The 15,470-nt window shown below is 39.4% G+C and overlaps 1 protein-coding gene across 2 annotated transcripts in view; it reads left to right on the top strand.

Moving 5' to 3' along the window:
• DNAI1 (dynein axonemal intermediate chain 1) overlaps window positions 1-15,470 on the top strand; it is a 139,178-nt gene that overhangs the window by 19,496 nt on the left and 104,212 nt on the right. For both annotated transcript variants that reach the window (XM_079329917.1, XM_079329918.1), the window contains exons 8-12: window positions 943-1,002; window positions 3,193-3,327; window positions 11,356-11,443; window positions 12,190-12,307; window positions 14,468-14,511. In XM_079329917.1, the coding sequence (XP_079186043.1) occupies window positions 943-1,002; window positions 3,193-3,327; window positions 11,356-11,443; window positions 12,190-12,307; window positions 14,468-14,511 (445 nt within the window). The remainder of the gene's footprint in view (window positions 1-942; window positions 1,003-3,192; window positions 3,328-11,355; window positions 11,444-12,189; window positions 12,308-14,467; window positions 14,512-15,470) is intronic.

Genomic DNA, 15,470 nt, shown 5'->3' with positions numbered 1-15,470 from the left:
TTGTCCTACAACCATTACACCTAGGGTTAGATGTGTTTACATATGATGGACTCAGTAAGATACATGAGTTACTGTGCTGCTGTAGACAGATCTCAGGAGAGTTTGTCCAGCAGTGGGGTGCTTGCTATGAAGTTTGAGCTAAGATTCTGCATTGTTCAAAAATCTCAGTGGAGGCTGTGGAATTTCTTATTTCTTTATTCCCTGATCTACATATTCTCTTCTTCCCTATGATTTTATTGGGAGAAGCTTGTGTGTCTCAGTATGATTCTGCCTTTGAAAGCAGAATATAGACCTTAAATAACTGCATAGTTCTTCTATGTGCTGTATAGGATGCTCAGTTTCCTCTGAGAATGTCTTCACTTTGGAGGTCAGTGAAATGCTACAGGCAGCTTCTTAAGAATGTTCTGACACAACAGTTTTTTGAAATAAGATGCTGTTCTTTTAAAGGAACATTTCACAGAAATGTATTTCTTTCAGAATGTTGAGGTAGTGATGGTAAAAATATTATTTCAGTAGCAGCAGATTAATTGTTTATAAGTTTCATTCTGTTCAATTCTTTTATTCTGACTGTTTTATCCCACTGGCTTTTTAATATATAGGACAAAACTTTTCAAATTTGGTAGAATGTCATACCTGATACCATAATTGGTACCAGAACATTTCAAATGGTAGAGGTGAAAAAACCCTTTGAAGTCCTTCAAAATTACCTACTGAAGTGTTTGAAGTATGTGGGGAAAAAAAATCAGAAGGTCTCATGAACGTTCTTTTGGTCCACAACAAAATCTTTTTGTAGTTGCATGATCACCAATAGTGTTGTGCAGTGCCCTAGGAGTTATTTGGATATCAAGTTATTCATGCAGACTGTTCCCACAACTGAGCTATGGCACTGCAGAGAGCTTCAATGCTGAGATTATGCTTCTTCATGCTTTTTCTTTTTTTCAGGAAAAAGGATTACAAACTGACCCTGCACCTATTGAAACTTTCTCAGACAATGTTAACCAGGTATATGTCTATATGTATATCTATATGTATATCTGTATGTCTATATATATGTATCTATATCTAATCTATATCTGTTTATATCTATATCTATATCATCTATTTCTATGTCTATCTCCTTTTTATCTTTAAAGTTGTTTTAGAAAATATTTTGGAAATTGAGGTGTGAGAGAGTTAAAACCAAATTATTGTGTTTTCATCCCTTGCAGTGGAATGAATTCCTTTGCTGTGGCTTTGATCTCCGGTTTGAATCTCATAACAAACTAGTATGACCTGCTTTTCTGCCTTAATGGGTGAACTTGCTCATGGTTTATATTTCTGTTTCTATTTCTGTATTTAAGTGTCTCAGTTTGGATGGTTTTCACTGTTTTATTTTGTGCCAGCCAGCCTGACATGTCTGCTTTAGAGAGTCTTAAGTGAGTGGAAATGGAGAAAACACAGGGTGAGAATAGTTTTGGATTCAGCAGGAGTTGTGCTGCAGCTTACAAGGTACTGGCTCCTCTAGAGACATACTCTCTCTTGCAGTATTGTTAAGAATTTGTCATATGCAGCACTTGGGTTTTTACTTTTGCTAAGTTTAGCAGAAGCAGGTTTCTGAAGCCCAAAGCTGAACCAAATGAGAACTACAGCATAAGGAATGTGGAAGACTTGTTGCAAGAAACTTAACTCTGTTTTATGTAGCAGAAATACACTTATCTGTTCATGATTAAAGGCTCTGTAGCATTTTCTGCATCCCTTAAAAAAGTGAAAAAAATAATTTGGATGAAATTTCACACAAGAAATACCTTACAGCTTTCAGTGGAAAGGGAATCCAGCTAATTATGCTGATTAAGTCTCAGATATTTGTAAAATGTAATTGTATTTGTCACAGTTATAAACATTGTTTCAAACTAGTGTATCAAACTGGTATTGGAAGCATCATTTTGGAGGCACCAGTGAGCAGAGGAACAAGGAGAAGATACTGTAACATAATGGCAGCAACTTAAAAAATGCTGTTACGGGAAAATAAGATGAGTGAAAATATCTCTCTCAGTTTAAAAACTGGAATCTATTTTATTTCTGAACCTGAAATTAGAGAATAATTGGCCTGAGATCTTCCCTCCCTCCAGCTGGAGTTTCCTTCCATTTCTTTTTATGACAGTGAGATGTCCTGAGATTTAGAACAGAGGTCATTAAGATAAGTAGCCCCTGACTAAGATTTTGCATTAAATGTTTGGAAGCTAAGAGATAAAGTTTTGCATTTATTTCTTTTTATATTGTTGAAATTTTCAGTGGGTCTAAAGCAGGGTTTTTATATAAACTCTTCTTTTTTCCCTCAGCTCATTTTTCCTTTATGTTCTTTCTTATGTTCACAATTTCCCATTCCCAACTTTTCTGTTCTACTCCTTCTCATACTTGTCTCATCTTCTTTGTCCTTCCCGTGATGGAACATCTTTCCATCTCATTTCTGCCTGCAAATTTACAACACTATGCAGGGTTTTTTTTTCCCCTTAAGAGTTCTGCTACCTTTATTCTGATGCTCTATTCTATATTCTGTGTTTGAATCATACTCTCTATCCTAAGCTAATATGTCAGAGTGCTTTTGTTTTGTCCTGAAGGAAATATACCTACTTCAGATACAATACTAGGATTTCAATATTAATGAATAATTCTTAAGAGAAATTACTTTTGGATCTATCTACTCAAGTAAGACATGTGTGGCATGTGGCATAGCAGAAGATGCAAAACTGCTCTCAGTTTCCATTTGATCATATGCTGCAGAATTGGAGTCCAAATTAAAATTTTGTTAAGTAACTACAATTTAATTTTCCAACACCACATGAGAAATGTCATAAGGCAAATGTTTAATGCATATTTCCTATTAAACACTGGTAAATTGGCCAAACACAAAGTCCTGCAAAAATTAAGGTACAGACAGAGCCAAAGCAGATAGAGGAGTGTTGAAAGAAAGAAATTGTTAAGAATGCAGTAATGTGTTCTTAAAATAAGACATGCCCCATCAAGCTTGAAAAGTCCTGGATCTCAATGCTTCACTTTTTGTGCAAGAAGACAGATAGCTCAGCTAATTAGCTGAGCTAATTCCAGCAGCAGTGGTACTGTTGTGATAACTATAATATTTTTGTGATGGTGTAGATGGCTGTTCTCAGGAATATGATCAGGTCCTGATAAATCCTGCCTCTGTCTGTCTCTCAGTGGTGTATTTATGATGCCTATATGGAGGAACTTGAGAGAATGGAAAAGGCAAAAGAGAAAGAAAAAGCGAAACCCGTGGCAGTAAAGAAAGAAGAAACACACACTGGAAGAAAGTTATCCTATGTGGAGCCACCGGTATGTTTCATAATGTGGGGGAAAAGGCTGTTCAAGTGGTGGTGGGTGCATCTGTAGAGCAAGTCAGGTGAAAGTGAATCGTGCTGGCTGTGTAGCTTGTTGTCTTAGCAGGCAAATAACATCTTTAGGAAATTCAAAAGTTAGTTTTTTCTAGAAATTGTGTTCCCAAAACAGTATTTCTGTTGTGCCATATAAAACAGGATTTTGATATTGCATAGTATTATTTTCAAACCTGATTTCCAAGTGAGATATACAGCTTTTGATTTTTGTGCTCTGTGTCACATTTTTGATTATTATGTGAGGGATAAAAGAACTAAATAGGTAGAAACATCCTGTCATTTTTCAAAGAATTGTAAGTGATAATGGTAAACATACACTCAATTTGAAAGGCACTGAAGTTTAGGATTGTTTCAAAGTACAGCACTGTAGTAAAATGCTTTTCACTAATTTTAAATTTTAATTTTAAATTATTTTATAGATTTACAGTGTATACATTTTCGAATTTTAGGTACGTAAGTGGCATGCTTCTTGGCATATCAGGTATCCTAGTACCTGCCATGCCCTGAGCTGATGCTTGACCTTGCTCTGAAGATGGAGCTGACTCCTAATTCAGAGTCATGGGCAGCCTAGGAGGGCTATGTGGGAATGACACAGTTCATTCCATCAAACTGACAGTATCCTCATCTTAAAAATATCATCCCATTTCAAACACTATGGCAACCCTGAAAGATTTTTTTCATGTTCCAAAATGTTTTCAAGGGGTTCAGGAAGTTTTCTATTACTGTTTAACTGTTTCTTTCTTCCCTAGTGTAAGGTAAACTATTTAGAAGGCAAACTGGAATAATTTCTATAATGACCGGAAGCAAGAAACCCTGAGAATCTTAATAGAGAATCATGGAAATCAGTTCATAACTTCTTCCTTATAGGTATAGACATATCAACATAATAAAGATATGTATCAGGATTTGATATATATGTACATATATATATATATATATATATATATATTTGTGTATGTGTAATAAGAGCTGACACCTGAAACTGGCTTTAGCTCACTCATACCATATGGCCAATACCACTGCAGAGGGTTTGGCTGATTTAGCCATGAAGCAGCACTGTGCCAGCATAAACTTTATAGTATAAACAGACCAGGAACATGTCCTGACAGACTTCTTCCTGTGAATTGTGCCATGGAAATTCACAGTTCTTTTGAAAACCAGTAAACCTCGCACTTGAGTGTGTTTCAGAGAATTAAGCCTCAAGTAAACATTACACTTACAGGCTTACAGCAGGAGGACTGCTAAAAACTGATAATGAAAATATAGTAAATATTCTACCAATGAAACCATATTGTGAAACACCTGCTGCCCACTCCACTGACAACAGTGGGAAATTGAAATCCAGTCATTCATGATATCTGTCTCTTTGGTGTTTTGCTTTTTATTCTTAACACTTTCCAGGGTGCTTAGAGGGAAGCCAAAAAGTCGATGCACTGAATAAGTGAAATGAAAAACTTCATTATGCAGAGCCAGTGTCCCAAACTAAGGTCCTCTGTGAGGCTGGTCAACCAACCTGAAGTGTATGAAAACTTGATGAGTTCTGTCCTGGTTTGAAGGACAGTTATATGCCAATAAAGGCAGAAGCTTCTCTTTGAAATGGAGAATGTAAACTCCCTCCCTCCAAATTATTATAAATTTGAAATTAAGGGGCTCTCAGGCAAAGATATGGGAATTAGGAATAACAGTTCTTTACCGGAAAAATTAAAATAGAAATACAGTATTACAAGAAACAATCCCAACCCTGACAGAGTGAGAACACAACCTGACACCCTGTCAGTCAGGGGGTTGGTAGCAGTCCCATTAGATGGTGGCTGCATCCCCCTGCAGTGGCAGATGTGGTTCAGCTGGAGCAGTGCTCCTGGAGAAGGTGCAGTTTTCCTCTGAAGGTCCAGGGATGGTGTAGAAAGTTCCGGCTTCTCCTCTGGAATCCAGTGGAAAGAAAGTAACTTGCTGTCAAAATCTGAATTTTTATCTAGGTAGGAAAGGCTTGGCTGTTCCCCCTGGCTGGAACATCTTCCAGTGGGATGATGTAATTTTTTCAGTCACCCAGTGGGACTTACTGGGCCATTGGCAGATCATATCTTCCTGGAGGGAGGATGGGTTGTGGAAAAGATAAAGATGATTGCTCCACCTGGTTTTAAAGATGGCCCATTAGCAGATGGTATGTGCCACTGAGATAAGGAATCACTGCCCCACCCGGTTTTAACAGATGGTGATAGCATACACATTTCTGGCCTCATCAACCCAACACAGTTCTTCACTCTTTAACTGGAAAAATGCAGCCTGAAGTACTTCAAAGCTCAAATCAGACTTACAGCAGTCATTGTGTCTGTTCAGATGCAAGTATATGGAAATTAAAGGTTGATGGCATCAGAATCTATATTTCAAGCCAGCAAGTTACTGCTAACTATGTAACATATGTACACCACACTAATTGAAACAGAGCTTTTCCAGTTGAACACTTTTTAAGGTCAAACTGTGCTTGGTCATTGCTGAAGGGAACTGTGGAACATCAAGCAGGAGACATGGCTGATTGGATCAACCTGCAGTGGCTAGAAGCCACAATTAATTTCCACCACTGTTTTGGTCAGGCTGTGCTTTAGCAAGAGAAACAATGGTAGCTGCTGAGATAGCACCAGATTTAACCCAAGGGAAAGAAGAAGATAAAATGAGTGGCTATTTACCACAGGTGGATCTCCCATGGAAGCTGTTGCTGTGGTAGGAGGACATGAAAGAGAAGATCCAATAACTAGAGCCACAGCTGGAGATAATGATAGGAATTAGATGAGGATTTGAAAATGTAGTGAATGGGAAGGGAGAGAAAACAGTATTGGTACTGAATAAGAGGTCAAAGAAATACACATCTGAGAGAGAAAGGATGTGATCCATGAACGAACATGGCCAAAAGCAGAGAAGAAAGAGGAGAGGAGAGGAGAGGAGAGGAGAGGAGAGGAGAGGGAGGAGGAGAGGAGAGGAGAGGAGAGGAGAGGAGAGGAGAGGAGAGGAGAGGAGAGGAGAGGAGAGGAGAGGAGAGGAGAGGAGAGGAGAGGAGAGGAGAGGAGAGGAGAGGAGAGGAGAGGAGAGGAGAGGAGAGGAGAGGAGAGGAGAGGAGAGGAGAGGAGAGGAGAGGAGAGGAGAGGAGAGGAGAGGAGAGGAGAGGAGAGGAGAGGAGAGGAGAGGAGAGGAGAGGAGAGGAGAGGAGAGGAGAGGAGAGGAGAGGAGAGGAGAGGAGAGGAGAGAGCTTGACACTTTTGATTAGGGCAAAAGAAGTGAAATGAAGCTATGCATTGCATGAAGAATTAGGAAAAGCAAGAAAGGCATGCTTCAGCAAAGCAGAAGATAGAGGCAGCCAACAGGAAAGGAAGGAAGATAGCCATGGATTTCAAGAGAAGGAAGGGTGAGAATTTTATAAAGAAAGTGTATAGGACAATAAAAGTTAGAGTAATAGAAAATATTTTACTGGAGACTGTGATGAGGAACTTCTGGAAATCTTTCCATGTGCCTCTCACTCAAATGTATCTAGAGGGGAAAGGGTGTGCTACATCTAATAGCAGTGATACAACCTTTGGAACTTTTTCTCCATATTTAGTCAAGGCAGTACACAGACCATGGATAACACAGAAAACCAAAGTGGAATGAAATGAAATTTTTCTGAGCTGAAAATGTCTGGAAGTACAGATAACCAGGCAGAAGTGTTGTGTCTGCCTGTCCTGCTCTTTCTATTCCTGTTCCATCTGTTTATGGCTCTGATTACAGTGAGAATACTCAATGATCTTAAAGGTCTTTTTCAATTCAGATGATTCTATGATTCCACACTCCTGACCCAGAGACATGCGTGATCCATAATCCGCTCATATTCTTGAATGAACTTATAAATGACAGTACCTGAGGCAGAAACAGAATGCAAAGAGCTTAATATAATTGATGCAGGCTTGCTCCTCTCAGCCTGAGATGGCAAGGCATGAAACCACAGGTCATTAAGGATTTTGAATGAATCTATGCAAAAAAGGGTGAAGCAATGGGATTGGACCATAACAAGGACATGTACGAAAGAGGTAAAAATGGTACCATCAGTCTGACCTTTACCAGCATGAGGCAACAGAGTTAATAAGGAGGAAAAAAGTACAGAGCAAGGATTAGATATGAAATATGAATATTTACCAAAGGCAGGCTGTGTCCAAATGATCTCATCTCTTTCTTTAATAAAAAGCAAGTTGTGTTTTTCTTGAAGAAGGAAAGTAGAGGAAAGGTAATCTAGCTGGAATTCTATGAACTATTGCTATGCTGCCATTAGGCAATTATTAGATATACCAGAAAAAGGCTTACAGTCTTTAATTACAGGGAGAAACATGAGTGTGTTTCTCCAACAATTCTATGTTGGTGGGTTGTGATGTGGCTATGAGAGACAAGTCCTTTGCTGGAATTTACTCTGTGGTAAATAGAAGAAAAGTTCTTTATGTTCTGCAAGGTGGCCTGATACCTTTTCAGGAATAGAACAAGGATATGTGATTTTCATCACTGCTTTTCAAAGATGATTGATGGCAAACCTGCATGAATGTGGAAAATACTATAAGAAATCAAAAGCTTGAATATACAACACCAGAAAATCTTAGCATGTTTATATGTTAATGCAAAGATAGGTAGGGATTCTGATTTAGATAGCAGAGAGAGAATAACTAAGGAAGAACATAGTGTCTACAGAAATACAGATGATGTCAACCATTAGGAATATAGAAATGATAATATAAATTACATTAAATTAATTAAAATAAGAAATTAGAGCAGGAACTTTCTGCAGTGGAACAGTCTCTAATCTCCTCTGAAATGGAGATCATTGTCCTAAGAAGCCCAACCAAAATTTATATTTAACAGAGAAATGTGCATTCCTGAATCATGTAAGGTTCTGTCTCACTTGTCTATCTCACAGTAGCATTATCCCTGTCTGAGATGTGTCTGATGAGACAGCCACAAATATCACTTGGAAGCTCTTGAATGATGGGTACTATTATTTTTTATATAACAAGTGACTTTAGAATGCAATTAACTTTTGTAATTCAGATTATTGTTCACCTGTTCCTGGTCATCCTGAGGAATGCATGAGCTGTTATCAACTCCCCTGCCTTCAATTTTCTGTTTGCAGTTTCTCAGAATTAAAAGCAAAAAATGAAAATGAACAGATGAGTACAGTTATGGAATTTAATAACTGCTTGACATGATTTGAGCTGGAGGACTTTATTTGGGATTTACAGTTGGAGTTTGCATTCAGGTGTTGGCTGGGCAACAAATGACAATAGCCCTGAACTGTGCTTCTCTCTTTGCAACCTAGGGGCTCTTCTAGTCACAATATGTATGTTGCAAGAGGTATGAGCAGTTAATCCACTGATTTTTAGGGTGGGTTTGTCTCCTGGATATGCAGTTACACACCTGTAGAAGTTTTTTTTCATGTTTTAGTTTATGGGAGTCACACATTGCCACTGGCCAGCTGCTGAGAGGCAAGTATAAGGCAATTAGTAGTAAGGAATTACAGAGCAAGACTAAGACATTCTTTTCCAAAGTATTAGCCCATTATCCATCTTACATATCATTCAATTAACATTATCGCTGTTCTAAAAATAATTTATGCACAGAAATAAACAAGACAAACATGTTATCCAACATTTGAGCTAGCCAGCTCAGAATTGGCCTAAGGTGGAAAAGTGTGTTTCAAATAGATTTTTTTGTTTGTTTTTTAGAGAAAAATTAGGCCTAGTATTTCCTCTGAAGATTTATTTCAGCAGCATACAGAATAAATAAAATCGGAGACTGGACAGGATACAAAGAGAAAATAACTTACTCTCATCCACTTATAACGTCAAAAAGGTAGTCATGGATGTGTTGTTAACAGCATAGCTACCTGACAGAAAAGCTGACTTAAAACTTTTTGATTCATCTGGAGAGTTTTCTGCTTTGCAGGAAAAAATCAATTGAATAATATATTGTTTCAGTATTTACAAGGTTGTTTTGTTTTTTGTTTTGTTTCTTTTTAATTTATAGCCTGGTTTCCGCTGACACCCTCCAAAAGTAGAATTTGTGGAATCATTTGTGGAATTTGTGGTTGGAGTTGGAAGGGAGAGGTCATCTCATTCCAACCACTCCACCGTGGTAGGGGCACCTTCCACTAGACCAGGTTGTTGAGAGCCCCATCCAACCCGACCTTGAACACTTCTGGGGATGGGGCATTCACAGCTTCTCTGGACAACCTGTGTCAGTGTCACCACCCTTATAGTAAAGAATTTTTTTCTAGTATTTAGTCAAAATCTGCCCTTTTTCATTTTAAAACAGGTGTTCTTCACTCTATACTTACTGATAAATAGTCCCTCCCTGTATTTTGTGTAGGTTCCCTTTAGGCACTTGGAGGTACTTTAAGGTCTCCCCAGAGCCTTCTCTTCTCCAGGCTGAACAACTCCAATTCTCTCAGCCTGTGTCCATGGGAGAGAGGCTCCAGCTCCTGATCATACTCATGGCCTCCTCTGGACTTACTCCAGCAGATCCCTGTCCCTCCTGTGCAGGGATCCCAGCTCTGGATGCAGTGCTCTAGGGTGGGTCTCAGCAGAGCAAAGCAGAGGGGCAGTATCTCCTGCCTTCATCTGCTACCTTTCTCTGAACTTAGTTTCTACTTAATTTTTTCTATAATGGGAAAAGAGGACTGCACACATTACTGGAAGTGTAAGCAAACCGTGTATTTATAAAAAATGTAATAGTTTATTTAATTTTTTTCTCTTTTGTCCTCTCATCTCTGTGAAGCCCTGTTAATTTCATGCTTGTTGAATGAGACTCCATCTCCCTTGAGTCTCTGCAGAGCACAGGAAAGAAGCAGAAGGCTGGACACACATAATCTGAAGCCATATTCCTAGTTCTGATTGTGACTGTGTGGTGTAGTTTGGTCAACCCATTCCACTTTTTCTTTTTGTATTCAGGGCACTCTCTGAGCTGTTTCAAGGATGGCATATTTCTTTCCAGTGTTGTCACTATGAAGGAAATATTACTGTGCTGGCAGTCATCAGTTCAAAGCATGGATTTGAAGATTAAAGACTTTGAAGCACTGGTGGGGCTTTGGGGCAGTAGTGGATGGAGATTCAGGTACTCAGAACAGCAAACTCTCAGAGCACTTTGTATATGCCTTGGCATTCTGACATCATTGCACAGAGCTGTGATTACATCATATTTATATGGTCCAGCAGAGTCTGTGGACTTTCAAGCTTTGTCCTTCCCACTGCTGGCACCCAGACTTCTTGTCCTTCCTTCTAGTTAATCCAGTTTGGATTTCACTAGTGGTCACACATACACACACAGAGTGTAGAGAGCACACTCACAAAAAATAGTTGAGAATAGAGTTTAGTAAGATTTGGTGATCAGCCACAGGGCTCTGTAGAAAAGTATATGAACCTGCTGACAGACAAGCAGCCCCTGCTTTTCTCCACTTGTCTATGGATGTGTGAATGGATGAGGCTGGAATTACCCAGTGATTGACTGAAGAACTTCTAAATTCTGTGATGTTTACTTAGTGCATGAGACCTTAGAGCTTCCAGATAGAGATGAGAGTGCTTATGCTTGATCAAACCCTTCTGATTTCATCACCAAATCTGATGAACTATTATGCAGAGAGATGGGATAGGAATCACGTGTGTCCTTTTAGGTCATCCTGTCAGGAATTATCTTGAAAGACAAGGCTCTTATATACCTTTATAGGTAAGTACCTGTATTGAGCTAAATCAGGAGCAAAGTTACTGCAGCTCATCAGTGGATGGCATCTTGCTGAATTTATAATAAAACAACTTCATTTTTTCAAGTGCCTGTATCACTTAGTGATGGTATGACACATTTCAAATAAATCTGTATTCAAGATGAAAGGCCTCAAGTTTTTCATCACAGGAGGTCTGAGGCAGCTGTAAAAAGACAGGAAATACATTTTCTCTTCCTTTCTTTTCAGCACGTTGAATCTCTAAGCAAGGTCGCAAAGGCTGCTAAAATAGCGGAACGGATGGTGAACCTGAACACGTTTGATGACATTGCACAAGGTATGGCCCACTGAGAGGTGCTTCTAACTCAAGTCTGAAGTGTCAGTCCTGTAGATAAGTACCTACAGCCATGGCAAGGACAGGACAGAACAGAATGAAATAGAGAAACAGAAGTAAAATGAGCAGGTATAGGAACCTGCTGACTTACACAAGGAAATAGTGCATCAGACCATGGTCATGCAAAAAGCATGCAACATTAGCCCTGCTCTGAGCTGGCTAGGGAACAGTAGGTCTGGTGAGCCTGCCCTTCCTGTAGAACTTCCTTCCCTCAGCAGGTACTTCACTTCTGGATGCAGGTGCTCGTGACAGCAGCCAGAGCAGAGCTGATCCTTGCTCACATACCAGCCACTGCAATGCACTCAGTCTTGATGTAATTTTGCAAGACTCGTTTTTCTCTCTCCGCTCAGCTTCCTCCTGAAGGACTTTGAAGCTCTGGGAGTGGCCTGAGGTCACACCTTGCTCTGGGCTTCTATTTTCTTGTTAATCCTTTGTCTTCTGATGATCAGTTTGATTTGTAGTTTTCCTATGTGTGTGAGGACTCAATAAAATACATTTGAAGGGCTGTGTTCCTGGTTTGGAGTTAGGACTTAAGAGCTGAGACAGATTTTACACTAACAATTGTTAGTTGTGCAGAGGCTGTGAGGATAACAGATTGTCTTTTGAAGCTTGCCTGAAACTGAACTGTGCTGATTTATTTCTGTTTTATATAATGGGATCTTTTCCTTGATTTTTTTTTTTTTTTTTAGATTTTAAATATTTTGAAGATGCTTCAGATGAATTCAGAGGCCAGCAGGGAACCCTCCTCCCACTCTGGAAGTTCCAGTCTGAAAAAACCAAGAACCTTGCAGTTACTGCCATCTCCTGGTAAGTCCCTTCATTCCAAACTTGATCTCGACTGTTGCATAGAGGAGTGCAATGGAGTGTAACAGGATCTTACAAGGCAGGGCTGATTTCTCTGGGTACATGGGTTTGATTTATTACAGTCATCTGCTTGGGCAGCACTGAAATGGCCCTGGTGCTTCTGGTTGCAGAGAAGATTGTGTAAGGCTGAATGTGACAGGCTTGTGCCCTTCAGCAGAAACTGAAGGTAGAGCAGGCTCTGTGCAGCACTGGGGAAAAGTGAGTGTGGTTAGCAGGGCAAAGAAGAGTCCTTCCTTGGGAAAGCTGGGATAGATGTGTCACATCTTTGAACAGTACAAGATGGCCGCAAAAATCCTGCTATATGCTTGAGAGTGTTGACCAAACACTTCCTGAACTCTGTCAGGCTTGGTGCTGTGACCACTTGCCTGGGGAGCCTGTTCTAGTGCCCAGCCACCCTCTGGGTGAAAAAACTTTTCTTAAGATCCAAAGTATCTCCCTCCCAATGCAACTTCTTGCCATTCCCTTGGCTTCTGTCAGTGCTCACCATGTAGAAGAGATCAGTGTCTGCCCCTCCATTTCTCTTCACAATGACCTTTTAACTGCAATGAGATCTCCCCTCAGTCTCCTCCAGGCTGAACAGACCATGCAACCTCAGCCATTACTCACATGGCTTCCCCTCCAGATGAGGTATTTGTGTATTGGGATCTTACACAGTTCAGTGCAGTAGACATTTGCCCTGCAGTCTACTTTTACGTATTTGGTCAGTCCAAAAATGAACACTGTTACTTGCAAATTTATTCTCTTTTGTTCTGAGATATTATTGCTGCAGTTATTACTGTAAAGAAACACACTTATCACCAACACAATGAGCCCTTTCACTTTTTGACATGCTTGATCCTCCTCAGAACTAGCTTGGTTCATGCATTGAGCATGAGACATACCTAGTCAGATCCTTCCCTGTGCTCCCCTGCAGGTAGGCCTCCTCTCACGTTTGTGTGAGCACATTTATGCTTTGACAAGGAGAATCTGTGGAGAGATAGAGCAGGATTGCCATCTTCTGCCTTTCAAACCACTGTGGTATTATGTAAGAGAGTATCAGGCATGCAGCTGTAAGAATTGCAGATAACAGTAAAAATGGGAAGCAAAATTGGGAGAAAAAGTATCTTTAATAAGTGGTTTGTACTGCTGTTAAGCTTGTCTCGAGGAAATGATAACAGAAATACAGCTCTGAAATTGGAAGAATTACTCCAAATTGCTTTATGGAATAAGCTTTTCTAATTCAATTTTTATTCTCTCATTTTTAGCAGTGATGGTGCATTTAGTGAATAGAACAAGAGCTTAGAATACCTAGATATTAGCCGAAATGAGAAAGGAGAAATAGAAAGAGAAGTGGGTTTATTGTGTCCACTCACAGTAGCAAGTCAGAGAAATATGTATTAGATAATTTCCACGTATGTTCATTTAATGTAATTGTTAGCACTGTTTGTGCTGTTTGAGCTCAGGGACAACAACAGTACTGATCTTTGTCCCACAGAAACCCTACCTACAGTAGCCTACCACCCACGGAAGAGGTTGTAGAAAGGGTAGATGTTTTTCAAGTAAAGGGACTTTAGAAGACATAGTAGATGGCAAATTGCTTATTGCCAGTATTTGCCACACTGTTCACCAGCTGGGTCAGCAGGTAATTTCCCTTCCTGATTTGTGGTTGTGATCATGAATTTATGAACTGATAGCTGTCTCTGGAAGCATCTCTCATAATTTAATAACTCGTAGGGAAAGTGAGTTTATTGATTTAGTAACTCTTTAATTCTTGCTACTGAAAGATGGGAACCAATCTATTTCTGCCTTTTTGCTTTCCTCAAATATCCAATTTTTAAAAGCAAACTTTCCACAACAGATAAGCCAAGCTAGAGACTGACATGTCTGTCTTTTTATCTTTTTCATCTGCTGTTTTGATCCTCTGATGTTCTGCATTTTTGTGCATCATGAGTTAGTCACGGACTTTACTAGCACATGGTCAAAGGGTGGAGCCCTCAGACTGAGTGCAGTCAATTCTGTGAGAATGGACTCTGAAGTTAGTGTGTGAAACACAGCATTGCTATGGAACTCCTATTTACTATGGTAAATAATAAATGCAATCTTATATATATTTTCTCATTACAGGAATCAGAAGTACACCGATCTATTTGCAGTGGGGTATGGTTCCTGTAAGTATGAAATGCAAAAAGAATAATTGAGATATTTAAAATATTTAACAAGTGCTCTGAGATCAATTCAGACAATCCTCTGAGGCATGGATTGCATCTCGTTGCAAGGGCTTACCTAATTTCATAGCAATAAATTGAGATTTAACTCAGTACAGAGATTAGGCCTTTCCATTCCATGACATGAACATTCAGAAACATATAGGCAATTATCGTAGGACCAGACCAAATTTAAAATAAGATGTGATACATAATGGAATTTCTGCACTATTCTTCCTTTCTTTGTGGTCTGGAGAATAGAAACACACATGGTTTTAAAAGAGTTTAGATGATTTCATGGAGGACCAGTTTGCTGTTGGAGGGATAAACCACCTGATTCATTAAGTTGATAGCTGTGAATTGCTGAAAGCTTGAGTACATACAGGGGGACAACCTGTATTTGCTGACATTCTCAATTTAAACAGTTGTTACATGTTGGTGTAAAATACTTGGTTAGAGTGGCTACAGGAACCTTTGTTATCATCCCAAATACGTATTTATTCTTATGTCTTTTTCTGTGCTCTGACAATGGAACCAGATGGGTTGTCTTCATTTATACTGGTAAGGATCGTGCTCTGTTTGCAATATTGCAAAATTTCGTTTTCCTTTCAAATTTACATTTTTCTTTTGACTTTCACTCCATCTGAGCCCTGAAAATGTTCTTGTTAGTTTGCCAAGAAGCCTAAATTGGCCTGACACTCTTTTTAATTTGGCAGGCAGTAGCTGTTCTACAGAGCAGATTAGAATCAGCTTTTGGAAAAGAAAGCATGATGTGAAGTGCTCAGGATGTCCTTGCTTTGTACAGCATAGCAAAATCATATTGTTCTCACATCTCTGTGCTGAGAGAGTGCAGGAATTTACCAGTGCCTTCCCACTGCTCTACCAGCCAGGTGTCAGGAGAGATACAAGCACCTGGAAGGTAA

Source organism: Erithacus rubecula (genome assembly GCF_903797595.1).
Source record: "Erithacus rubecula genome assembly, chromosome: Z".
Classification (NCBI taxonomy): Eukaryota; Metazoa; Chordata; class Aves; order Passeriformes; family Muscicapidae; genus Erithacus; species Erithacus rubecula.
The sequence above is the reverse complement of the archived record's forward strand: the minus strand, read 5'-3'. Positions and strand labels throughout refer to the sequence as shown.